Here is a 27,374-nt window from a genome sequence, read left to right as displayed (position 1 = left end):
ACCATCAATGGCACCAAGTTAAGCTGGTTTTAAAATAGAAAGACTGTTGTTGGGGTTTGATTCTGAGCTCTTAAGGTGGTGGGTTTTCTCCAGTTCTATTTAATCTTGTAAATCAGAATAGAAACATCTGATTATTGAAGAACAAACCATAAACGGATGAAGAGTAGGAGCACAGATGCTCTGTGTCATAATATGTGCCTTGCCTTTGATTTGTAGCATTTATTACTTTTAATTTGTTAAAGTTGTCTTTCAAGCCAAAGAGTAACACCGTCTGCATCAGATATCAAATGTCCTACTTGTTTGTATTCATGTGATATCTGATTTACAAAGCAGCCTCAGCAGCCTACATGGGATTTCCTCACATCTGTCCAGGAAAGCAACATCTAAGCGCCGCCTCGAGCGGCCTGTGTCTGCAGCAGGTTGGTCTCGCCTGTTGTCAGGTGAACTCACGACAGCTCCATTTTAATGTCCTCGCACCAGCGACTGCGGCAGTGTGATTGTTGGCATCAGAGGAATTATGTGATCAAATATCAGTGGCTACTGGGAAACAGTCACCCAGAGGCAGACGGAAAACCCCTCTGTAGTCAACCACAGGGGTCACCAGGAGGGGTGGAACGCTTTCTCACCAACTGCCTACAATAATAAATGTACAGAAATAGATGCGGCCTTCGTCCTGTAAAGTCACATATGTACCTACATTGCTGAATATTTAGATGAGTGCAAACGCCTATGTGCACGTCCCGGCCTGTGCACGGTGTTGTGACGGGTGTGTATCTTGACACCGGGTGTCAGAAATAGCCCCTCATGCCCAGCGACACACCACTCCACATAAAGCTGCACACTCCCGTCTGCCACATATGTTCAGGATATGAGGAGGCAGGCAGGCGGGATTGTTATTCTTCATGTTATTACCTCGGAGATTTGCGAGTTGGACCCACAGTTGGTAAGTAATGGCCCTAAACATCACAACCGTATGAGAGAAAAGACACAAAGTGTCTGAGGAGACATGAGCTGGCAGACTTCTTGTTTACCTGAGCCAATACAGGCAGAAATTCTAACAAAAAGACCAAATCACCCATGTTTTTTGTTGTATCATGCAGTCTCACTCAGTGTATTATGTGTGTTATTACTGCAAACCTGTGATTAATGATGTTATTGCTGCTTTCAGGATTCATGTTCTAGTCCATCAATTTAATTATTCACTGGAGAGAAAAAAGCTTTGGGGTATTTTATTATTCTGCATTAGTTGGTCTAAATATATCAAAGAATAAGCTTGATTAAGTCCCTTGGAAATACAAGAATATGATGGAAAGACAACAATTGTGATTTATCACATGCAAATCATGAGCAATAAGTTGGTTTTGCAAAAGGGCTGCTGTATCGGAGGGAGGGTTTTTGAGTAGAAACAGGTTTGGTGACCCCAGCTGTGAATATTGACTCAGCAAAGACTGCTGGTTTCTTCAGAAACTGTTTGTTTTGTTTTTTTGAGGATGAAAAGCTTTCATTCAGAGTTACAGCGACAGAAATAATGCTTGATATGGTTCTGCAGCATCTGTTAAGGGGACTGAAGAAGTTGGTGAAACAAAAATGGCACAAATTGCTTTCTAAACACTTCTCTTTCAACTTTCGGCAGTGTCAGGGAAATATAGGTGATAGAGATCACAGATCTCCATGGTGATGGAGATCTATGAGCTGTGGTGTTTGCTCACTTGGACCTGCAGGGCTGAATTTAGAGAGAAGCTAAAGCTGTAAATGATTCTTAACCCTGTGTTGATCCAGTTGAACTTCATGAGAACACTGAAGGCTGTCACATTCAGTGCTTTTCTTTTGCCTTTGCTGTTGAACTATACTAGTACTAAATAACTATTTTTTCCCCAGTATAACAGATATTCTCTCAGTTTTGCCTAATACCAGAGTTATGTTCTCTACCTTTGAATGTACACAGCAACACTTTCCATATAAGAAAAACCTTTTCTCAATATGTTTTTTAAAGTGAGATGAAAGGAAAAAGCTTTTTCCGTTTAAATAGGTTCTTTGTACCTGCACATTTCACTTCAAGGTCACAGGGAGATGGTGGATTGGCTGATCTGAACCATTATCGTTATGTTCCTCTGTGCTCTAATTTTGGTCGGCAGTGTGTTCCTAGAAGCCTGAAAATGAGATTTCTTATGTTGTTGCTTCCTCTCCGTGTTCTCAGTCTGTTTTCCATCATTATCGGAGCACCACTAGTTATTTACCACCAGGTAAAAAGTCCTCGCATCAGGCCTGATTTTGCATTATTGTAGTGACCTAATTAATTGATGAACACAAAAACAAGGAACTGCGTTGGCAGAGTGTTCCTTGGTCGTGACTCTCCAGAGAAGCAGAGAGGTCGGGATGCATTAATTCAGCAGGAATGAAAACAATATGTTCATGCAGTTCAGACTGCAACAACCCAAAAGTGAATGGAATATAACAACAAATGTGTTGTTTCTCTGTTCTCGATGAGGGAATTATGAATTTAGGACCTCAGGGTGCTCATGTAATAGGCCCGTGTTTCACCTGAAAGAACAAAGAACAATGGGCATAACTCAGAGAGATGACTGGATGTTGTTTCCTGTTGCTTGATGACGCAGGTGTTGATGAAGACATTAACTCAAAGCTACAGACACAAGTGTCTGCTCGGGGAGCTGTAGGCAAAAAGAGAAAACTTCCCTCTAACTACGGCCTTATACCCAGTCTGACATCTTCTTCTAGGTCTCCTACCTGGCAGGTCCCTCCTCAGCATCATTCTATCACTGTTCCTCCTCATACATGTCCAAACCATCTCAGTCTGGCCTCCAAACATCTAACATTTGTCCTCTTTTCTGACCATTACTTCCAAGAACCTCAACATCATCTTGGCCTCCTCTGGCAGTTGTCTCCCGTCTCCAAACCACGCAGTACCACTGGCCGGATCATGACAACCATCAACAGCCCTTCATCACACCTGACACGTTTCTCCCCTCTGTTCCAACATACTTGTTGACCCGAAGCACTTAAAATCCTTCTTTTCTTTTTCATCGAATCCCCATAACTTCACTGTTCCACTGGGATCCCTCTCTGTGGGTCTGTTTTTCACAATACTGCCTCCACCTGTTCTTATTTCTTTGTTTTCATTTTCAGGCTGAGAGAGAATGGCCCATATGGTCCAGATGTTCAAACATAATGACTCATGACTCATCAGCCCTTTCTCTCATTCTGCTTTATTGCGTTTAATTTCTTCCAAGTTTGTTTTCACTTTTCCCCACAAAAAAAAAAAAAAAAAAAGTGGACGACCGTGATTTTCTCTAAAGACCAAGTGAGAGTTACGCTGTGAGAGAAGGCACCATCAGTGGCGCTGGAATGAGTCACGCAGTGTGTGGAGATTGGATCTCAGGGACAGGTTGTGACTGTGGTTTTATTGCTCCGTCATGCTCTGATGATGAAATTACAGCAGATTTTAGAGCCGAGAGTCAACACAGCGCCAGAATTTTATCACAGCGTCACACACACGCAGGTAGAAAAGGATCTCCTCTCAGCCCAGAGGGTCTGGGTTGAGCAGCTGATGCTTAAGCTTACAACATCCAATATGACACCTTCTCTAATACTGATACACGTTCACAGTTCCTGCTTGAAGTCTTATAAACCAAAAAAATCAAGATGTTATGAAATGGTAGTGAGATACTTAAGGCAGCAATGTGAAGAAAGTCATATTCAGCCTTCAGTTTCTTACGAGAAACCTTGTCAGCAATGTGGCTAATGGTAGCCTGTAACAACTCACGCTGTGTCAGACGCCCACTCTGGTCAATTTCTTCCTAATGTTTAAATCATCCATCTGTGTCCATTTATACGACACCCAGATTTGGGGAAAACTCGACACAATCGCTGAAGTCAGCTCATGAATAGGCAGACGTAGCAGTTGAGGAAACGTGGAAAAGACATCAGAACTTCACTGTGTCAGCACGGCTGCTGCTGATCTGGAGGACGAGGAAGCCAGAAATGAACATGTGAAGGTGCCTCAGGTCCTCATCTCCTGCTGGTAAATGGAAACGACCTGTTGTGACTCAGCACACTGCTGTTATCATCATCCATCATCCACCCACCCACCAATCCATCCACCCACCCTCCCAATGATCCACCCAGTGATCCATCCATCCATCCATCCATCCACCCATAGATCCATCCATCTATCATCCATTCATCCACCCACAGATCCATCCATCTATCATCCATTCATCCACCCACAGATCCACCCAGTGATCCATCCATCCATCAATCCACCCAGTGATCCATCCATCCATTCATCCATCCACCCATAGATCCATCCATCTATCATCCATTCATCCACCCACAGATCCATCCATCTATCATCCATTCATCCACCCACAGATCCACCCAGTGATCCATCATCCATCCATCTATCACCCATTCATCCACCCACAGATCCATCCATCAATCCACCCACAGATCCACCCAATGATCCATCCATCCACCCACCCACCCTCCCAACGATACATCCATTCACCCACTGACCCACCCACTGATCCATCCCTCCACCCACCGATCCACCCACCCGCCCAACGATCCACCCTCCCAATGATCCATCCATCCATCCACCCACCCACCGATCCATCCAACCTCCCAACGACCCACCCATCCGTCCACCCACCCACCGATCCATCCGTCCACCCACCCACCGATCCACAGATCAACCCACTGATCCATCCATCCACCCACCCTCCCAATGATCCATCCATTCACTCATCGATCCATCCAACCACCCACCCACAGATCCACCCAGTGATCCATCCATCCATCCATCCATCCACAGATCCATCCACCCATCCTCCCAATGATCCACCCTCCCATCGATCCATCCAACCACCCACCCTCCCAACGATCCACCCACCCACCCTCCCAACGATCCACCCACCCACCCACCCACCGATCCATCCGTCGATCCATCCACCCACCAACCGATCCATCCACCCACCCTCCCAACGATCCATCCATCCACCCACCAATCCATCCGTCCATCCACCTATCCATCCGTCCACCCACCGATCCATCCGTCCACCCACCGATCCATCCGTCCACCCACCGATCCATCCGTCCACCCACCGATCCATCCGTCCACCCACCGATCCAATCCGTCCACCCACCCACCGATCCAATCCGTCCACCCACCCACCGACCCACCCACCGATCCATCCGTCCACCCACCCACCGATACATCCATCCATCCACCCTCCCAATGATCCATCCATTCATCCATCCATCCACCGATCCATCCATCCATTCATCCAACCACCCACCCACAGATCAACCCAGTGATCCATCCATCCACCCACCCACAGATCCATCCATCCATTCATTCCTCCATCCACCCACCCACCGATCCACCCACCCATCCACCCTCCCAACAATCCATCCATTCACCCACCGACCAACCCACCGATCCATCTACCCACAGATCAACCCACCCATCTACCCACAGATCCACCCATCCATCCATCCACCCATCCATCCACCCACCCACCCATCCATCCATCCACCCTCCCACAGATCCATCCACCCACCCAACGACCCACCCACAGATCCATTCACCCACTGATCCATCCACCCGCCGATCCATCCATCCACCCACTGATCCAACCACCCACCCACCCACGGATCCACCCACCGATCCATCCACCCACCCAACGATCCATAATTAAATACTAAATTAAACCTAATACATGTAAAATAATGTATGTGCATGCCCTGCATACATTTTAATCCCACTGAAACATCATCCGGCACCTCCCTTTTGAAGAAATTATCAATATTATTATTGTGAATATCCTATATTAATTATGCTAATTTAGCCTAGCACTAAAACAAGACTGATGTCTGTCCATCACTGTGATGTCTCCTGAACAAGAGGTGCAGATTCACAGGACACAGACTGTAGTCAAATCTTTTGCATGGCTAAATTATGAATGCAGAAGGATGAATATCCACTTATCCTCGGCAGCCTGATTTGGATAGTGTGGCAAACAACAAAAGGACCTCAATGTTAGGAGTCATTGTTCTTATTTTTGGGTGATGGAGGACAGACTGTATTGCTTCTTGTTTTCATGAGTTGCCTTTATAGCTTAATTTATTTGTGATTGTTTATAGAATTGCATCCTTCAGATACAAATAAGTGAATAAAAGCAGTTTACATGTTAAACAGGCTCTGCAGCCATATCAGATGTATTTAAAATAGGTGACATCATCCCCCCTGGATGACATCACCCCAACCAGTCCCCAAGCATGACATCATCCTCTTGGTATGTACTCACTGCAGTGCTTGATGCCCCCTCATGTGGAACTGATTAATAATTCATGAGGTTTCCCTCTTTGTGCTGCAGAGACATTTTTCCCACCACAGCCATGAAAAAAAGGCTCCACTCATCTGCTTCAGTGACGATGCTGATGCCTAATCATCAGCCCCCTAAAGCAGTAATGACAATGGAAACATAAGAGTGAGCTGTTGTCATGTTGATGTCAAGCCTATGTCAGCTGTGTTTGAGATGCACACCACCAAATAAATAAATAATGTAGCAGAAGTAGCAGAATAAATAAACATAAGACTTGGAAATATCAACTGTCAGATTTGGAGATTAAAATAAATACAGAATTGCTGCAGATTCATGCTATGTGAGTTGCTGAAAAGTATTTTTTTAGATGCAGAAAGTACAAAGCTGACATGCTGACAGGATGAGTTCAGTCTTGCTCACAGGTTGGGATGATGTCACTGCAGAGAATGACGTCACCCGCCCGTTTGGATGGGTCCTGCAGGTGTTGCTGTCCGACACGCTCGGATCAGAAAAACACAATAATAAGATGCTTCTGTGCTTACAAGAACATTCTCCTGAGATCCGATTCAACAACCTAATAACCCGAGTAAAGGTTAAAAGTGAGACTTGCTTTCTTCCTCTTCTTACTGATGGGCGTGAGACAGACGCTGAGAAATGCCAGCGGTGGTCAAAGCAGTCTTCAGGGCATTGCAAGGCTGTAATGATGCAGATCCGTCTCTATAAAAATCAGTGGGTCGTAAAATTAAAGTGGGGGTGCAGGGGCGAGGAAGCCGTTTGAAAAATGAATTGTTTTTTATGCACGGTGACGCATCCTTCCTACGTCACAGGGCAAACATTGATGCACCTAATATCTCACTGGAGTTTTGTCTTTTCTTCTTTTTGCTCTGTGGTCCATGAGTCTCATGGACTCATGAACAGGCTGTGGCCCATGAGACTGTGTGATGTTCATTTGGTTAACACAGCTGCCCTCACCCTTTCTGCAAACAGTCCTTTCCCTTGTTGGCTTTTCCAATGAGCACCTCAGTCTCTCACTTTGTAGACATGCAGGTCACATGATGTGGAAACAGTTTTAATTTAGACCATTCTTCTTTGACAGATTAGTCAATATATTGGATGGATTCATCACACTAAAATCTGCTTTTGTCGCCATGATACAAAATGCACACCCACACACACTTGCAGTGTTTCAAGTTGTAATTTTAATTTTTTGCATTAAATTTGTTTGAAATATCACAGGCCATTTGTCAGTATCTGCAGAAGGAACATGAGATCTTTGTCAGTGAAATAACTGGACAGTGTATTTACATTGCTAGTCTGATAGGAGTTTCTTAAAAGTGGGAACATTTGGATGAAGAAATCGAGCTGCTCCAATTCTGATTCAATTTCCCTTAAACGTTTCTGCTGAGATTTGCAAACCACCCCCATTCTTGAAATCACTGCTGTTTTTATGCAAGTCAGATGTGTGGAACATCTGTAAGGGTGAGGTGGATGGACATCTGGAATTCCCCACAAGACCATTATTCAGTTAAGGTGGATATAATTCCAAAGAAAGAGAGAGAGGTCAAAGGGTTTCCATCCAAGAACTTACTACAGTTGAATAACCCCTCTGCAGCAAACTGAAAGATAGGCTTTGACCAAAAATTAAAAAAACAAACACCTGTTTGCAAAGAAAAATGTTCTTTAGCTCTAAGGAGATGTGTTTAGTGATGACAAACAATTTTAAGATGTTGCGAGTAGCATTTAAGCGATAAGTTTAGTTAAGAAAAATTAATCTTTCCTTTAAAATGACTGCAGATGGAAATCAGTTAGAGTTCAACTGAGTAGAGCTGCACGTTTACCTTGACTTTTGTGATTCTAGCTGATGAAAGTAGACAAATAACAGCTAAACTTCTGCGGAGACTAGAAGTCTACGATTTCCGTCAATGGAGGTTTGTCGTGAACGCGTCACGGTGGGCAGGGCGCCGACGCAGGGCGCTGGGGTGACGTCACAAAGAGGTAGGCGTGTGTGTGCGTGTGTGTGTGTGTGTGTGTGTGTGTGTGTGTGTGTGTGTGTGTGTGTGTGTGTGTGTATGTTGGGGGGGGGGGGGGGAGCGAGAGAGAGAGAGAGAGAATCCAGTTTAAGTAATCAGACTGGCGTGTGGATTATTTACTCTCCTGGCGGACCAGTTCCCTTCTGAAGCATCTTCCAACATCGACGTAAGTGATCCAACTCTTTATTACGACTCTATCACTCTAATCTCTCTCAGACGTTATTTCTGTCGCCTCTCGGACCCTAGCCTCAATAACACAGAGGTGGGGAATTACGCACGCTCTTCTCTTACTTTTTATGAAATAGTAACAAGGTGCGTGGTTTTAACAGCTTTCCGTAAAGTACTGTTGTGACTGTGCGCTGCTTCTGCTGCTGGGGGACAGGGACAGGGACAGAGACAGGACAGGGACAGAGACAGGACAGGGACAGGGACAGAGACAGGGACAGGGACAGGGACAGAGACAGGGACAGGGACAGGGACAGGGACAGGGGACAAGCTCCGGCGCGCCTCCGGACTGCGAGTCAGCGCAGAATGAATGGTTGGCACAGGGCGCTGGAGCGCGTCCCTGCAGGAGACACGGGCCGGAGCAGCCCTCCAAACACCTGGACAGAATAGTTTCAGGATATCTTCGTCATTGTTTCCCAAGAGAATCAGGCAGGTAAAGGAGCTCCGTGACGATAGAACCGGCACCAATTCAGCCATAACCCGTGTTGCTACTACGCGAAATCACTAGTCTGTTATATATTGATAACGCTATTAATATATTAATAACGTTAATAATATATTAATAACGCCAACTGTTGACTGACTTTGGCTTGTCGGCAAAGTTACTCAGAGTCCATAAAACACTAGGTGATGCTGTTGCCCACTCAGTTTGGAAAATAATCTGTTTTTGTGATAAAAATGAGAGATTTCACAGCTTCCACGCCAAAAAACAGGGTGCTGGGGAGAAAAGTCACTTGTGATTTAAATTGGTTTATAACAAGCGTGTTGCTGCTGGCGGTAAAGGATGACGATCTGTGCTGATTTATCGAGTATTTTGTATATTTAATCGTGTTTCCACAGTGGCAGCTTAACACCTGATGTCGACAAAGGCTGGCAGGGCTGCATATGTATCCGTTTTGGCACATTTTCTCCATAATTAACGGCTGCTTGATGAAAAACAACATGTTCCATCATATTTAAGTCGAGCATCTAAGGGGATCATGAAAATATCTTCCTCACTCAGTTCATCCTTATTTATTTTTTCTAATGACAACCTCAGAACATTGTGACTCCTCAAGCAAATTCGATTTTACAATTGAAACCTGAGGCTGTTCTCAGTTAAGCCTTCAATCATTTTATAGCTCATATTTATCACTAATATGCTCATTTTTCATACATATGGACCACTTTTGCTTCTTTGAGCCCTTTAACATTCAGTGTTACAGCTGTATAACGGTAGAAAAAGTTTAGTTTTGAGCCTGGAGGTGATGCCTGCCCTAATGTGTTTAAAGGCAGAGCTGATTTTGCTTTTCAGGTTATCTCATGGCAGAATCGAAAGAAATGTAGGTTTCCTTAGGACACCACTGTAAGTTTCTACTTTAAGAGTGAAAACACACAGACGATTCACATTGGTTCCACATCGCGCACCCTGTCGTTCAGTGATGGAACTGCACGATGTTTGTTTTTAGTACTCTCTTATTTTCAATTTATGGAGTTAAATGAAGGACTCAGTTCTCATGGATTCGATATCATCTTTAAATATGAGAAACACAAGTCAAATGGGGAGCAATCTGTTGCTCTGAGGATTATTTTAGGAAACCACGCTGACACATTTTCACGAGAATTGCTGAAATGATTGAAGCAATTTCACTGCGGCTCTGATTATTGTGCGCGCCGCTGTTAAATATTACAACTGCAAAGATGCGTCCTTGGGGCAGCCTGTGTCTGAGAAAGTGTGGAAACAGAATGGCTTAAAAGCCGCCTGGTTCCGCAGATAATTTGAAATGTTATGCGGATTGATGCTTTTGCCTCTGCCGTCGGGTCCTGTGGTGACAGCTCTCGTTGACCAAAACTCAAAACTCTCCAAAATCCTTCTGTGTCCTCAGGGAGATTCACCGCAGCTGAACCTGAGCAGAGCCATGCTCGCATTATGAGCTCCACAATGTAAGTAACAGTAACAGAAGCGCACATGCCGTCCACGTCTTTATTGTTGCATCACACAATATGATGAAGGGGAAATATGATTTTTCAGACATCATTCCATAGGATGTCTGGCTTAAATTCAAATGTTAACGTATGGAAAAGGGTGTTTTAATTTTTATATTGAATCGCACTTAGAAAAAAATGTAGTAACAGGAAGTGTTTAGAGATAATAACATGATAACCACAATGCAGATAAGGCACCCATGCTACAAGTCATGTATTTGGTTGCCCTTTATCTCTCCACATCGAGCGCCTGGCACAGTTGTGTAAGATCCTAAAACTTTCTGAAGCACCATGAATGTGCAAGTCTGACTTTATTCTGCTTTTTCATACATGTCTGCACCTGCCACCTCAGCGCCGCTGTAACCACACACATTACCTCACGTTCATGTCATTCATCAGTCCCACTTATGTGGAAACTAAAAAGCTGTAGGGTCAATAGAGACATTAAAACCCAGAAACGTCTGATTTTTAAAAATGCTTCTCTTCCGTGTCTCTTCAGGTTTGGGCGTGTAACGCTGAGCGTCCTGGTGCTTGGATTCCTGCTATCCAGAGGTGGGTTCCCACACAATCTGCCAGCTTGTGGCACGTCAAGAAGCAACAGTCTGTTTCTGAGCACCTGCTCATAGAAAACGCTCCATCGTCTCTCCGCTTGTCATGTTTTTGCTCATTTTTGTGGGGGTCTGGCTTTATTGAAACATATTTCCCAAGTGTGGCTCCTCTCAGCTCTCCTTTGACAGTCAGTGTGTCATCAAACCTTTGTGATGACGCTGACCTGAGCTAAATCAATACGGCGATGGTTGTGCACTAGCGAGGAGGGATCCTGTCCTCTCAGCTCTGAGATACAGTGATACACACATTAAAACACAAAGTATTATCACAGAATCTAAGCGGGGTCAATTTATCTCCCATGTTGAATATCATGACACAAATCCTTGTAGTAATAATAATCCCGTTTTCATCATTTGTCGTTTGAGTTTTTTTCCACAAAATGCTGAAAAATGTAATATTTAAAAAAAAAAGAGACATGTGACTAAGGTACTATTGGACCACAATAGCTCAGTTGTTAGCATTGCAAAACATTTAAGGGGAAGCAAAACATGAACTATAGGATGACATCTACCTAAAGCTCACGATCAGCCCTTTTTCTGCATGTTTAATGATTAAAAAACAACTTAAAGCTGTTCTTGTTCTTGCAGGTGTTCTGTCTCTGGAGAACAGTGATGCAGGAGGGCGGCATTCGGGTGTCCTGGACCTCCCATGGAAGGACGAGCTATGCTGTGAGTCACGTCCAGCGTCCACCGTAGAAGGCGCCTCCGCCCCCGCGGAACGGCCCAACGGTTCTAACAGGAGCCTCCCACATGACTCACAGTGCAGCTTCAAGAACTTGACGAGCAAACTGCATCCACTCGAGTTCTCTGGTAGGAGCATGCTCTTAAGAGTTTCTTTGAAATCGCACCAACCCAAAAAAACCAAGCAGTATTGACAGTAGGGGTTGTACTTCCATCCCAGATCCTGGACAGACATCATTCAGTGTTAACAGAACATGCACCCCAGCAGGGATGCTGCCAGCGACAGACGTCAGAATAATTCTGTAATTCTGTTAGCGGCGGCGCTGTTTGACACTGAAAAGAGATCAGCTTGAGGGGCTTATTGTTATTTAATGGCTCTTTAGATGGAATCTCTTCCACACGGATGGAATTACATGAATCATGTGTCTAATCACCCTGGCTCATGAGGATTCCCTTTTATTACACAGAGCTGTGGATTTTTCATCACCTTGAAAATGTTTTCGCCTCAGATTCCCAGCGAGAGAAAGAGTGTGGGCTGTTGAGTTTGAGTCACTGTTTGCCTCGATTCTGTCCTCGCGGAGGTGCGGCATTAAAAGGACATTAAGGAGGGTTTGTTTGTACGCATTGATCTCTGTGATACTCCCAGATCGATGGCGATTAGCTGAGACTTTCCACCTTTTTTCAACAATAATTAAACAGTTACGTCCGTGCGGTTCGCTGAAATTGCAGCCAACCTGTCCAGCCGCACAACTGATCAATTCAACATTTACAGGGCAATTATTTAGCTTTGACGATTTAGTCACAGTGGGCAAGATAAAAAGGAGCTTCAGTGTATTCCTGCTGCAGCGCACAAAGCGTCAGCGGCTCATTTCTCAGAACATCAGTCCAGATATTTTCTCAGAAGCCCCTATTTGAAGGTCGCGCCGGTCGGCTGATGCCTCTAACATGCTAATGTAATTTCTTGTCAGGAACGTGTTTGGACATTCTGTGTGGAATTGATGAAAAATGGGAGAATGTAACCTGCCACCTTGAACCGCACGCGCTGCCGGACGCAGGTCACATGGCAGTTAGCTTACAGCGTCGGTGAGTACGAGACATTTTATTCTGTTTTTAATCACCTTGCCTAACGGCCCAGTAGGTGGTGTGTTTACATTGATCAGCAGTGGGAGGCTGTGTGATGTCAGTCTGCAGCTGAACCACCTCATGTAACAGACTCATTAGATACGTCACACACAACTGGACTCATTCAGCTTGTTTTTTAACCTTCAGGCTTTTCCTGTGCATCGTTGTAAATGACAGTTATATTTAAAACCAACCAAGGTTGTTTTCGTGCATAAGCATTATTTAAATGAAAGCATCTTGCATCCACAGCTTCCAGAAAAGCCAGTCAAGAGTCGACAGCGAGGAGGCCGCGTCCGATCCTCCCGTCTTCTGTGAGGTGGAGGATTCTTTCACGTGTTCAGTCGCCCTCGACGCTGAAAGCAGCTTCCACGCGGTGGTTACGGTCACCATCGCTGACGCCAGAGCGCCATCGGTTCTACTCAGAGTTCCTGCACGGCCCGGTGAGACCGTTTGCGCCTCTGTTTAAAGCATGTGATCGTCAGATGATTTCCTTAAACACTGTTGGACCAAAACCCAAATGACGCAGCACTTGTTGGCAAATACATTTTGTGGTGGATTTTTGTGTTGACTTATGGTATAGAAAAGAGAGATGAGTCAGATGTTAGAAGCCAGTTCCCAGTAATGTTTTGAAAGTCGCTCTGTTCCTGGCATCAGAGTCGAACATGCTCTTGCATGGAAATTGTGAAGAACTCTTCAATGATTAAAACTACATTCCCAAAGCTTCAAAGGGGAGACTCGGGCATTTAAGGAGAAAGTCTGGTTCACTTTTGAATGCCAGACGTGACAAGATTAGCTGAGTGCAACCGTGTGCTGCAAGGTTAGTGCACTTGGCATATCTGCAACGTGGAGTTTTTTTGGGGGGTGGTATTTCCTGTGTAAAAAGCTTGATAGCGATCTCAAACTAGATCGAAAGCCAGTCAGATCAGATCAGAAAGTTAGTTAGTGCCAGTTAAACCTCTGCTGGTGGTGCTTCCAAACAAAATACTCAAAGGCTGAGAATGTCAAATTCGTTGGAGCTGAAAGGCAATATTGGGGCTTTGATTACTAATTATGTCAACAGAGCAACGAATAACCGTAAGCGGCAGCGAAAACGCCCAACCAGACAAAACCCAGAGGACCAAGTAAAGGCCCTGACAGAGAAAGAGCAAACCTTATAAAACCTTCCATCCTGGGTTGATTGTCACCAGCTGAGGGAGATTCCAGGTGTGTTGTTGTGCTCCTGATGAGCCAGAGAAGCTGCGATCTACATCCTGATCACCAGCTGATAACGACGAACCAGGAGAACCTGCGATTTAGACCCTAATCGGCAGTTTCAATAAAACGGGTAGATTTAGGTGATTAACACTCACATTTCTGATGCCCGTTCAAATAATGTTTCGACATCACATTCACACATTTTTAGTGACGATTGTCAAGCTTTTGATAATGATAATGACATTGTGAGCTGGTTTCTCCCAGCGGGAAGGTTTAGGTTATGACGTTTAAGAACCCCGAACGAGTCTTCTGACTTTATTGTTAACCGTTTTATCAATGAAACTGATCATTTCTGATCAGGATCCTTGAGAATACTGACTCTGAGGGTGTTGAAAATGGGTTTTTGATGCACATTTATAGTGACAAATGTTATGGTTTTCTTTTCCTCCAGTAAAACCAGCTCCTCCAGTCAACCTCTCGCATGTTCAGACCATCGAGGCCGAGCTGATTTTACACTGGGGCGACCCGAAAGACATTAAAACAGACCTGCTGCAATACGAGGTCCGATACTCTCCCGATACCATTCATCCAGCCTGGCAGGTAACAATAACACTAAACTGAGAGCTTATAAACCCTTTTAATCCCATTTTTTGTTCATGTTAATCTTTGAAATTATAACACAGGAACACAAAACGAATGTGTTTTGCCCTTCACACCTTCCTCTGTCCCCTGTTTTTATGTCTCCAGGTTATGTCCGTGTCTGGAGACACCAAGACGTCTCTGGACCTGAAGGCCTGCGTGAACTACACCGTCCAGGTCCGCCGCTCCAGCCGGAGCGATCCTCCGCTGTGGAGCGGCTGGAGTGAAAGTCACCACATCTTCCTGGATGGTAAGAACCATTTTGTGGGGCTCCGTTCCAAAGCTGGACTGGATCATATTCAGGTGTGATTCCAGCTCGGGTCTTGCAAATGTTGACGGTGAAACTCTGGGAGATGCAAAACTGTGCTAATATCGGTGCGCTTGAGCAGCTCCAGGTTAGTTTTTCCATAAACAGTCAGATTGATGAGGTTCCTTAGTTTCTTTAGTTGGTGTTCTAAGCCTGACTTGATAGCTGTTAGCTGACTCATTTCTTCTAAGAGGTCTGGCAGTTCAGGATCCATCCTTACCTTTAATTATCCTTCTGGCAGATTTATGTCAACGGCAAACTATTAAAAGGGGTCAGGAGCTTATTAGCCAGAGCTGTAAAAGAAGAGCTCATTAGAGTATGGTGGGCATCAATAGACCTGTTCTCAAGGACACTGCTCCTCCACACGTCAGCCATTATGAAATGAAGGAAAATATCAATGAAAAAGCTCTGCTTTGATCTGCAGAAAGTGATTTTTTTTTTCTTTCAGCAGATTGTTCAGAAAACCGCAAAATGAGAATGTTTGCCAACTCAAAATGGTTTATTTTCTCTTCATTTGTCTGCGACATGACACAGATGATTCACGTTTGAGTTAGTTCCTTTGTTTGTGCAGACAGGTTGCTGCCAGAGGCGTGCGTAGATGTGGTTACGTCTGACAGTTTAGGGGGCGAAAGAAGCACTTTCTTTTGTAGAAATCCACGAAGAAACTTTCATTGAATGAAAATGAGTCAGTCATCTGGTTAGACCTGTATTATTCAGCAGGCATCTACATTGTCTCCGAAATAATGAATGTGTTTGCAGAGGTGAGCTACATCCCTGAGAAAGTGGTGGTGAAAGCGGGGGAGAACGTCACGGTTTACTGCGTCTTCAACGACCACAACTTCAACGCCAGCACGGCCTTGTGGATCCTCAACTTTGACCAGGAGCTTGATTACAGCCTGTACCACCCCATCAACCAGTGGGTAAGCTCCAACGAGCCCAGCCTCTCTGCAAGCATGTTGGTTCATTCTATGAACTTTTAGATAAGTGAAGCCGATGCAAATCCTTTAGGAGTCTTGGTGTTCCTAAAACAGGTCAGTCAGGTCACGATGCGTCCCTCCGAGACGGGGTTGTACGACCTGCTGCGGTGTACAAAAAAGTGGATGATCGCGTACAGCCAGGTCTACGTAGAAGGTGAGTCCGGCACCATCAGCACACCCAAAGATGTGGACGCCATTTATGTGCAGCCAAACCACCATCTTAGAACAGGTGGAAGTCCAAGTTTGTTTGCTTTGATGGACAAAGGCAGGAATGAGCATGGCGACATGTGAGCGACGCAGAGCAGAGAAGCCATTAAAGGTGACGCTACGATGTGACTGCTTGTTTCAGGAGCTTCCATCAGCATCAGCTGCGAAACCAACGGCGAAATCGACGCTATGGACTGTAGATGGAACAGCACACAGTGGCTGAACCCCAACTTCAGAACCAGGTCGAGTCTCCTGTTAGCATATGTAAATATACAATATTGTGGGATCTCACTTTTACCAGAGTCATTCGAAAGGAGGAAGTCTTGGATGTTGTTGACATCATTGCTCTGTACTTCTAACAAGTGCGGAAGTTGCTTCACCGGAAAGAGTTTAAAGCGATAGCAGACCAACCATTTTATGTGGACGAAGAACTTAAATAGTTTAGCAAGCTCAAGCTAGAAATAGTGTGGAAGCCTGTAGAGAATATAGGCATCTTATTTCCTTTTATTTCTGTGGCAGGTGGGCTGACCTGTCCTGCGATGTTATGGAGGAGAGGGAAAGAGCGGGTGACAATGTGGGCCATGAAGGCCCCTCATGCCTGCAGGTGGACTCCAGGAAGAGACTGTGCACCATCCAGCCTCTGAGGACCAACTGCTACAAGCTGTGGCTGGAAGTGCCATCCCACCTCGGACTGATCAGGTCTAAGCCTGTCTACCTGACCCCCAACGATCACGGTGAGCGATGGAACCAACACCTCGGGACTCATTCTGCTAAAATGGCTCCCCCTCTGTCTTTTAACCTGTTTCTGGGGTTTTAACCATTCCTTCTTGGGCTGGAATTTCTGTGTTATTGATTGTAGCCAATAGAATCAATAGTCCGTTCGGTCAAAAGACCAAACTCTCGCTTGTCCTTCAACTCCTGCAGTGAAGCCACACACACCCACGGACGTGAAGGCCGTGAGCAGGAGCGGTGGCGTCCTGAATGTCACATGGAAGCGTCCTTATCTACCCGTAGAGGTTCAGTGTCAGTTTCGGTACCACTCCCCCTCTGCCGACCATCCCAAACCGGACTGGAAGGTGAGCTTGCACCAAATTTGAAGTTCAGATTTCAGCTGAAAAGCAACCTAATGGAATAATTCCAATATTGAATCAGGCCAACAGCAGAAAAACATACCGGTACTGTCCCAATCGTTCGGGTCAGGACCCAGCTGGTAAAAATGTCTCCCAAATGGCAGATAATCAATAGCCTTTGATAAAGCCAATTATGGGTCTGTATCCTGTTCCCCTTGATGAAAATTCCTTCCTTTGGAATGCTATGAGGAGGAAGATGATGAAGGCATTCTCTCTGTTTATATAAAGCAGAAACATAAATGAACCAGATGCTTCCTCTTCAGATGAGATGTCACCGTTTCGTTTCTGTCAACGTTGCACCAAAGGAGAGATGAATAACTCTAAAAGGTCGCTGCTGCAGGTCCAGGCGATCGTACGGGAGCCATGGGCAGAGGTCAACGTCTCGGATCTGTGCCGGGTGTTTGTGGTGCAGGTACGCTGCATGCACATCAGCGGCACCGGCTACTGGAGCGAGTGGAGCCCCTCGGTGTACTCCTCACCTCAGAACAGCAGAGGTACGCTCAAAGTCAATTTAAAACCCTAAAAATTCACTTTTTAAAAGCAAAGCTAGCAGAAACAGGTGTGTTCCCTGTAAAGATCCACCTAAAATTCTTTTTAGGGTGATGTGCTAATACTACTTTTTTACTCCTAATATAGGCTAATGTTAGCATTTTACCTGTATAATCAATCATACACACAAGTTCTTATCAGAGGTAGAAACTGTTGTGTCTTTGGCCCCTCCCACTTAGCCCCTGAGCGCGGCCCTAATTTCTGGAGATTTCTTCAAGACGATCCGCACAGAAAGCAGACTAACGTCACTCTGCTGTTCAAGGTACGCAGTCTGCAACCAACATTTGCAGGCTTAGAATTAAACCAAAGCATTAAACCGTGACCCTCGCTGCTCCCCGCCAGGATCTCCAGACTTCGGGACAGCCGTACTGCGTGGATGGGTTCATAGTTAAGCGAGTCGGCTCCACCGGCTCCGTCGAGCAACGCATCCGGATGGAGTCTTCTTACAGTTTTGAGTGGAACCAGATGCCTCAGACCGTGACCGTGGAAGCCTTCAACAGCCTGGGAAACTCCAGCGACAACATCAACATGACGCTGGAAAAGTCGCCCAAACGTGAGTCAGCCGCCGTTTCAGTTGGGTGGGAACTGAAGGAGAACGCCGCCGGTGGAGCTCATCTGGTGTAAAACACCGCCGTCGGCTCTGACCCTGGTTAAACCTCGAAAGCTCCACGTGCAAATGATTTTGTTCTAAACAGGCAAAACACCAATTTCCTCAGAATTGCGCTGAAATCTCGACCACGCACTGAAGTTCCACACAACTAATCACATTTTTCTCAAGGGATTTTGTAACTGACATTCAGATAAATTCCCACTCTGGGTAGATTAAGAACGTGCGTGGAAACATCTCGGTGGAGGTTCCAGTTCTGCTCCGATGGAGGTGCAGCTGCCATTAGCTTTAAAGCACAATGGTTAGGTTGGCCCTCAGGACGGACCCTCCATCTGGCCTTCTGGTTATTGTGCAACTGACGTACAAAACGACGCTTCTTCTAAAAACCGCAGCACAAGCAGACGGAGTCATGTGTTTGGTCGTTGGCAGGCCGCTGCGTGCATCACTTCAGCGTGACGGTCATCAACAGCACCTGTGTGTCTCTCTCCTGGACTCTGATCGACAAAAGCTCCCCGCCGATCTTCATGGTGGTCCAGTGGTCCCTGCTGTGGAAACAGGACTCGGGCCGCCCCAGGGGCCAGGGCACAGACACGTGGGTCAGACTGCCCTACACGGACGGTCCCACCTACCTGGGAGGTAACGTCTGGTCTGTCGCTGGGCTTGACAGTGTGTGAAATGAGGAATCTTAACATGTTCTGTCGCATCAGGACATTTCTTTGGTTCCGAGGACTACGGCTTCTACCTGTACCCCGTGTTTGCTCATGGAGAGGGGGAGCCGGCGTTCGCCACAGGTAGGAACCAGCAGGTACCTGGGACTTGTCAGTGGTTCGAGTGTCGTGTTTAACAGGTTGAGGTGTGTTTTGTGTCTGTGACAGCCACCAGAAGAGACCCTGCCATCTACATGATGTTGATGATCATCTCTTTCCTCTCCATTGTCCTGTTAATCAGCCTCATCCTCTCCCAAAACCAGTAAGCTTTCAGATCAAAAAAAAATCACAACATCATGACTGGTTAGCTACAGAAACAACCCCAGAAGTGCAGATAAAGATCTAAGGTCATAGAAGCAGCACAGTGGGGTGTTTTGGAGCTGCAGCTCTTCTGAGGCACCACGATGAGAAGACGCAGATGGAAGGAAAGAGTGATGGAAGCTGATGATCACTTTCTTTGTTCTTCAGGATGAAGAAGTTAATGTGGAAAGATGTACCCAACCCAAACCAGTGCTCCTGGGCCAGAGGAACAGACTTGAACAAGGTACGATGTTCCCACACACACACACACACACACACACACACACAGTGCCCATGTGGAGGTGCTGATTGGTTGATTCCCTTAGCTTCGTGAGCCTGTTCACATGTTAAACTTTCTCCCTGCACCATTGGCAGATACTGAACCTCTTATCTTGTTTAAATGTTTCCAGTCCCCCACAGAGGTTTGGTGAATAAACACACTAAAACAACCAAAGTTCTCCTCCTATAATGAAAAATGGTGCAATGTTTTCTTTATTAGTTTATCCATCACTTATCTCGGCTTTTATTACACACACACACACACACACACACACACACACACACACACACACACACACACACACACAACACACCCGGAGGAGACCGGCAGCAATTATCTCTATGCTAATCAAGCAATAATAAATGAAACCTCTTAAAAAGTTGCAGACAGACAGACAGGCAGGCAGGCAGGCAGGAAGGAAGGATATTGAGTAAACCCACATTGCGGCTTTATTTGTAACACGTCTTGAGCTCAACAGAATACCAACAGTTTTCTCTGCCTTTTCCAGGCCAACGCCTTTGACCACATGTTCCACCCTCCAGAAGGCTTCCCGGCCTGGCCGCTGCTTCTGCCCCCTGAGAAAATCTCCAACCTCGTCATCGTGGACGAGGCTGATCTGTCAGCTCTGAGCACCCCTCCCGATCCCAGCGTGGCCTCGTCGGCCTGTCTTCACGGGGAACCCGACTCACCGGTGGGACAAGCCTGGCCTGAGGAGAGCCATCTGCTCCCAGGTGGAGATCGTTCTTCTCCTCCAAATCTGGATTATCCAACCGGTTCAGCGCCAGATGATGGCGGCTGCCCAGCAGGTGTGACCGACAGCTCGGCCCAGTCGTCAGTCATCTACACCGCGGTGCTGCTCTGTGGTCCAAAGCAGCAGCAGCATCATCATCTGCACGACAAAGATTGCAGCTGCAGCAGCTCCAGCGATGAGGGTAATTTCTCTGCCAACAACTCCGACACCTCTGCATCTTTCAACGGCGGGCTTTGGGAGCTGGACGTCCCACGGCGCTCCTGCTGCTACAACTCCACGGAGGAGCTCTCAGAAAAATCCGAACAGGGCGACAGGGACGTGGGAGAGGAGAAGGACTTGTATTATATCGGGGCGGACTATGGGGATGAAGACGAGGAGAGCGAGGAAGAGCTAAATGCTAAACTCATTCAAACTGTGCCGCTGAACAGCGAGGGCTGTTCCGCAGAGTCGCGCCGCCTGCTCGAGCTCACAGAGTCCAAATGCGACTTCTCTCCGCTGTACCTGCCTCAGTTCAGAACTGCCCCGAGCTGCACGAGGCAGCTCTCGGCTAAACCGCAGGAGGGACGATGCCATCCGTGAACCACGCACACTGCACTTCTGTGCATATTTCTTTCCATCCTGTAGCGACATGAGTCAGCCTCGACCAAAAGTGGGTTTCTGTTGAATGTTCCGTCAGCCCTGCTGAGGTGCAGGGCTGCGAAACCAGACAAGTACCTCAATTTACATTAGAAGTGTGTGTTCATCAATGCTGCTATTGTGTTCCGCGGGACCCAAATCATGGTTAGAGCACAAGCTTCTTTCTTTCTTTCATATTTTCTTCATTTCTTTCTTTATTTCTTTCTTTCTTCCAATACTTTTGAAAATGTAAAGCCTCAGTTTTGTGGCTGTTTTTAAGCACTGCTAACCTCAGATGAGTCACACGACACATCTGATTTTATCAGTGTGACTGGAAAACATGACAGTAGTGTATTTTTAAGCTACTGGAACCATTGGCTGCACTGGTGCTACTCAGTGAGCAAGAGCAATGTAAAAGATGTGAATGAGAAAAACCATAGACGAGTGGATCCATTCAGCTGCCTCACAGGTGCTTCATATGCTCATGCTTCAAAGACAATAATCAACGCACAACAAACCAGTGAAACAGCTGTTAATCGGCAGTTTTTCCAAACACATAGGACTACATAGGGAACACAGCTCTGATATCCAATGTTGGTGTGACTAAATGGTGATTCTGAAACTGGAGTTTTATATATTTCAGGTCATATATTTGAATTTCCTGTGGTGTGGTGTGGCGTCTGCACAGACTGTCCATACAGAAGTAAACTTTTTTTTAAATGTACTTTGATGTAATGTTTTTGAGACTCTGTTACAGCTTCTGAGAAATGTGACGTGTATTTTATCTGTGTTTGTTGCCAAAAATACACAAACCTGGTATAAGGTATAAAGGGAAGACAAAAGAATGTATATTTAATGTCAGAGGAAGGCAGAAAATTGATTTACCAATTTTATTGTACATAAAGATGCTTTGTCTATTTTTATCAGTGAAAATAAAGTGTTTTGTGCCAGAATATGAAATGTGTAGGATGTTTAAGAGAAGAAAAAACAAAAATGTTGTTTTTAACTAGTGACATACTGCCCTCTTGTGGTCGGCTTTTCAAATTACACCAGAAAAGCAGACGTCTGTGCAGTAAAGGGTATTCTCAGAAAAGAAACACAAACAGGAAAAACACTGGGAGTAAAAACGCTGCTGACAAAATATAAGATTATAGGCGACAATATGAGAAAACATCAATGTCACAATGTGTGGCCCCTGGAAGTCCAACAGTTCTGAACCAACAAGTGCTTCATGCCAGTAAATCTGACGGGGGGGGGATTCCGTTTCAAATATATCAGCTGTTTGGTTGGTTTGTTTAATTTGGCTTGATCATATATTAAAGTATCTAATTGAAACAATGGATTCCAGAACTTAGGTCAAGACTGCGTCCGTCCACGCTGCAGCAGTTTCCACGTGTATTTCCACTGTATCGCCACTAGAGGTCACTATATCCCCCGTGTAATCATGTTGGACGTTAAATTTAAGTTGAAGTCCGACATGATTTTCTTAGATCAATTGTATAATGGTGAAATTAAAGCAATGTGGGTGGAAATATATTGGTAATCTATAAAGTAATATTTTAAAAATATCTTCAGGCAGCCACTGCAGTGACACTACTATGAACACGAACCTAACAATGTTTTAAATCATAAACGTGCTTTAGGCAACTAAGGAAATGTTTCTTTATCCGTATGTAAAATAAATTTAAAAAAAACAAACTTAAGTTCCGATGTATTTACAGATTCTAACCAGCAGAGGGCAGGACATCCACTCTTCTGGTGTGCTGCGTGTAGGACGTGGACATTTAATGGTCCTCTCTGCTCCTGTGCTGGTTCTTTTGTATTCACCATACATGGACACAAAAGTGTGGGCAGAGCCTGACAGACAGCACACAGGCCCGATGCCCTGCTTGGTTAGCTCTGGTAAAAGAAAGAAGGGAAACATCAACAGAGGGGTGAGAAATTAGAGTTTCTCTTCAAAGCTTTTTCTTCCCCCCAGCAAGTGCATTACGATGACTTCTAAACTTCTGAGACGCTGATCAGAAAGTCCCTGGATGCAAGTGGTTTGAACCATGATGGAAGGAAATGTATTCATGTATAAAAAGATCAAATAGCCCCGATGAGGATATTGCGTCTGGTCACCTAACCCCGACTCCCCGTGACCTACCAGCAGCAAACCAGTTTCCAGCTCACTGCTCTGATAACCAGCAAAGTTCCACGGGGTCGCGAGAGAAAGGGCAGCACATGTGACAGCACTTTTGAGCTCTGTCGATCTCTCAGCTGTGGCAAATTAGCAAATTAGCAACCCAGACCAAACAAGAGCAGACGACCTAAGGAATAAACATGTCAACGTTTAAAATACTGCAAAATAACTTAAAAAGGAGACTAGTTCTCAAAAACATGGTTCAGGCAAAGAATCGGCAAAGTTACTCTTAAGACTCATTACAGCACATTACAGACAACAAATGACTGTTAATGTTTGTGCTTTGCAATCCTGTTTATGGCATCTTCAGGTTATAAAAATCAGGGAATGTTCAACCATTTATATTCCCAGTACTAATCTGATGCTTTATTTTGTGGCATATTTCTCCAGGAAGCGGTGGCATCATTATTCATGCTCCAGCTCTTGTCATCAAACCCATTAGAGAGAATTAGGAGGAAGATTACCAGTTTGACGCTGTAAATCCTTCATTGATTTCCTGACATTAATTCGTGCATTAATGGGGAAGGGGTTTAGCTACCGAAGTGTGTCCACGTTACTTCTGAAGGCCTTAACATTTGGGGTAAAGGTCAGATTAAAGACCACGGCGTTGGTGACGGGGACTCGCTGTGCCCCCGGTCCCACAGTTTCCAGCCTCTCTGTTAATGGGGGCTAAAGCTAAAGCTGAGTGGATGTATCATGAGGCACGAAAACATCTGTATCACCAGGTGGAGGAGAGCAAGGAAAACAGGGAGCGGGTTCCAGGCTGAGAACGGAAGGGGAGAAAGGCATGTCAACAGAAGCTGAGCTGACCTCTGGGACCTTTTGTTGGGGCCCATTCTGTGCTGGATGCCTCCGAGAGGATTTGGGAGACGTGCGTATTTACTCTGTCAGACTGTAAATACGAGCTTCAAGTGTCTATGATGGCTGCCGCTATTTTATTTAAGGGGGAAAATGAAGCATTTTAAATTAAATTTAGCTGAACGGAGCAGTAGATCAGTATTTCATAGTGTTGTCAACCATTCTAATTGCTTCACCGGGGAATCCAGGACCAATAGAACATTTAATTAAAAGGAAAACGTGTTTTTCTTACGCTGCATGTGCGTAATATCCTTTCGCTCACGGGGAGGATCATTAATATAGAGTTACATGGAGCAGGTCTGGACTTTTCAACACTTACACTGTGACGTAATGAAATACACAAAAGGTTCAGCACGCGGAGTTTCTGAGCGGTGGAAACGTTTCTAGATCAGCAAAAGTTGTCTTCATCACTCACTCACTCACTCACTCACTCACTCACTCACTCACTCACTCACTCACTCACTCACTCACTCACTTTTTCCCTCCTAACTGGGTCGGAGGGACGAGATGCCTCCAGATCAGGGAGTATGTGTGTCACAAAGCATGTTTGTCTCTGGTTAACAGGGTGAAAGGAGCTCAGCCGAACGACCTCTTTTCACTCCGACACTCATTTAAGGTCTAATTGCTTCGAGGTCCACAACAGGCATGTGGCAGGGCACCACCCCGAGCCTCCGTGCACTTGTTTTCATGATCTGACCTCCCCTCATCCTCTCAAAATATTCCTTTGATGTGAAATAAAGTAAAGTAGGATTTTAGCCAAAGGGCTGAGGTGGGAGGCAAAGCTCCAGTTTCAGAGACGAAATTAAATACGACACAAATAAATCTGTTTTATTTGACAACACAAGGACCTCAAAGGTATTTCAGTTGTTGTGGTGGAACAAGAATGTCAGGAACACATGATCAACACTCAGTCTTTAAGAAGATTAGCGCTACCACAACCTTGAGCGGGAATCCTCAGCTTCATGTTTCATGTCGGCCACCGGATGTTTGCTGCAGACGCACGTTTACCGACGCGAGTAGCTGATGTACGCGCGCGCACTGCTAATCTCGCTAACACAAAACAGATGGCTTCACCCCACTCCTACTTCACCGCAACCATCTCCCAATAGCCACTGAAAACTCCGACAACTGCTCCCAGAAAGGCCAAAGCCGGGTTCCCTCGCTCGGTGGGAACGCCGCGGCCTCGTTCCGCCCCTTTGTGTGTTTCCTCCGCTTCCCATTCAACTGGAGTATAAACGCTCCACAGTAGCTCGCAGCTAATGGGGCCGTTTGGTGCTGATTCTGCCGTCCGGGGAGTTAAACAAGCCGGACAGCAGTGAGAGATGCAAAAATAAGGGTGGATTCTGTTGCTGAAGCCGAAGGGGGCCCGATAGATCAAAACAAGTCACGAGTTGTGTGTAGAATTTCCTCCAGGTTACTGAGACGGACTCAAACACACGGAACTGTGAGGAAAGAGTCCAAAGAGCTGTTGGCTTCTGTCAATCTTAATCATCGTCCATCAGTCCAGCAGCCTCTGCTGACACAGGTGATAAAACCCAGGCAAACGCGGCTTATGTGTGTGTGTGTGTGTGTGTGTGTGTGTGTGTGTGTGTGTGTGTGTGTGGAGGGTGGCAATGAGACAACACAGGTGAAGGAGAGGAGGACACAGGTGGAAGACATTAATCAGGCAATCAGGAAGAAACTGAGAACAGCTCTGCTAATTAAAACAGGACCCCAACGAAACACTGGGAGACGTAGCCGAGCCAACTCAACACACACACACACACACACACACACACACACACACACACACACACACACACACACTCTAAAATGCCACAGGTGAACCATCGGTTTTTGAGTTGAGTCGAAGGCCTCAGTGAGTTACAAATTCCATGAATGAATCCCATTTTCAGTATTTTCGAATTTATTCCTGGAAATCCGTCCTCATTCCCGCGTCCTCAGTTGAGACAACACAGGCCCCGACCTGCGGTTTCCATCCTCACCACACTGGGGCCGGGGAGAGGGGGGAGCAGGCGCGTCCAGTTTTGGAAAACTCATTTGAAAGGCTGATGTCAGGACACTTGTGGTACCGTATACGACTGTACTCTGCCCCGTTAGGACCGTCATCCCTAATCGGATAGGACTGCTTTTTCTGGTCAGATTAGATTGTATGTTGGGACGGTTCACCTTTATCTGGCTCCTCAGCAATCCAGATCATCTTTGTACAGCCAACAATTTGCTTCAGAGTAAATGTGTACTGTTCTGGTAAAAATATCCTTATGAGTTTCAGCCAATATGCGACAAGGTCCACTAGGAAGGAAGGAAGGAAGGAAGGAAGGAAGGAAGGAAGGAAGGAAGGAAGGAAGGAAGGAAGAGTAACTAAGCAGCCTCGGCTAGCTTCTAGCTCAATTTTGTGATGTTTTTGCTGATTGTAATTATTTACACCTAAACTCAGTCATAAACTTTCACAATAAAGTTTTTTTTCCCCGTTAAATTGAACAATTTAAATTGAACAATTTAAAAGAAAACCAGAGTCAGCTGATGTCTTTGTCCATGTGGTCTCCATCATTGTCTCCTGGGTCCTCCACCCTGTCTTGGAAGCAGGAAACATTTCTCCTTCCCCACTGTTTCACTGTGCTTTTACAGCCTGTCCTTGTTTGTGCACCTCACACACACACACACACACACACACACACACACCACACACACACACAACACACACACACACACACACACACAACTTGTCAGCCTTTTTAAATGAAGACAGGTTGAAGCGCTCGCACTTGCATGACCACTTGGGTGACACGTACAGCGCCGACACAGGCGCCAACGCCGGCCACAAACCGTCGGCCTGCTTCGATTAGCAGAGCTGAGCACGGACACAAATCGATGGCTCGGGCTCCGCTTTCTCTCCGGGGCAGCACCGGCATTCCAGAGTGTTTGGACTCCATCGTCCTGTGCAAATCATAACATTCATCAGTCCCGTTAACACACCCGTTAAATATTATCAGTAATATAAACCTCGACCCAGCCAATCAATGGGAGGCTCCATCTAGTCCCATTAACCAACCTGGAGTGGGACATTTACCTGCTCCTGGAGTGGGATCACAAACT

At 45.7% G+C, this 27,374-nt stretch overlaps 1 protein-coding gene and 1 long non-coding RNA gene across 6 annotated transcripts; one reads left to right on the top strand and one right to left on the bottom strand.

Annotated features, from left to right (window-relative positions):
- Positions 1–789: 789 nt before the first annotated feature.
- Positions 790–22,198, top strand: lepr (leptin receptor). 5 transcript variants are annotated; one of them, XM_057038720.1, is made up of 21 exons: positions 790–943; positions 10,465–10,522; positions 11,064–11,116; positions 11,761–11,982; positions 12,822–12,936; positions 13,225–13,415; positions 14,621–14,769; positions 14,917–15,058; positions 15,875–16,035; positions 16,147–16,246; positions 16,442–16,541; positions 16,819–17,033; positions 17,224–17,375; positions 17,770–17,923; positions 18,158–18,240; positions 18,321–18,531; positions 19,015–19,221; positions 19,293–19,376; positions 19,461–19,554; positions 19,761–19,836; positions 20,381–22,198. In XM_057038720.1, the coding sequence occupies exons 1-21, from the start codon at positions 805–807 to the stop codon at positions 21,200–21,202; spliced, it is 3,528 nt and encodes a 1,175-aa protein (XP_056894700.1). In that variant the 5' UTR covers positions 790–804; the 3' UTR covers positions 21,203–22,198. The 5 variants fall into 5 exon arrangements, with proteins under 5 accessions (XP_056894700.1, XP_056894699.1, XP_056894703.1 ...); XM_057038719.1 differs by having other exon boundaries at positions 18,978–19,221; positions 20,415–22,198; XM_057038723.1 differs by having other exon boundaries at positions 20,415–20,766.
- LOC130528903 (uncharacterized) lies at positions 21,905–26,943 on the bottom strand. The gene is made up of 2 exons (XR_008951433.1): positions 23,385–26,943; positions 21,905–23,137 (listed from the first exon to the last, which is right to left on the bottom strand). It is a non-coding gene; the product is annotated as an uncharacterized LOC130528903 (long non-coding RNA).
- Positions 26,944–27,374: the final 431 nt, after the last annotated feature.

This window comes from Takifugu flavidus, chromosome 7 (assembly GCF_003711565.1).
Source record: "Takifugu flavidus isolate HTHZ2018 chromosome 7, ASM371156v2, whole genome shotgun sequence".
Lineage (NCBI taxonomy): Eukaryota > Metazoa > Chordata > Actinopteri > Tetraodontiformes > Tetraodontidae > Takifugu > Takifugu flavidus.
The sequence above is the reverse complement of the archived record's forward strand: the minus strand, read 5'-3'. Positions and strand labels throughout refer to the sequence as shown.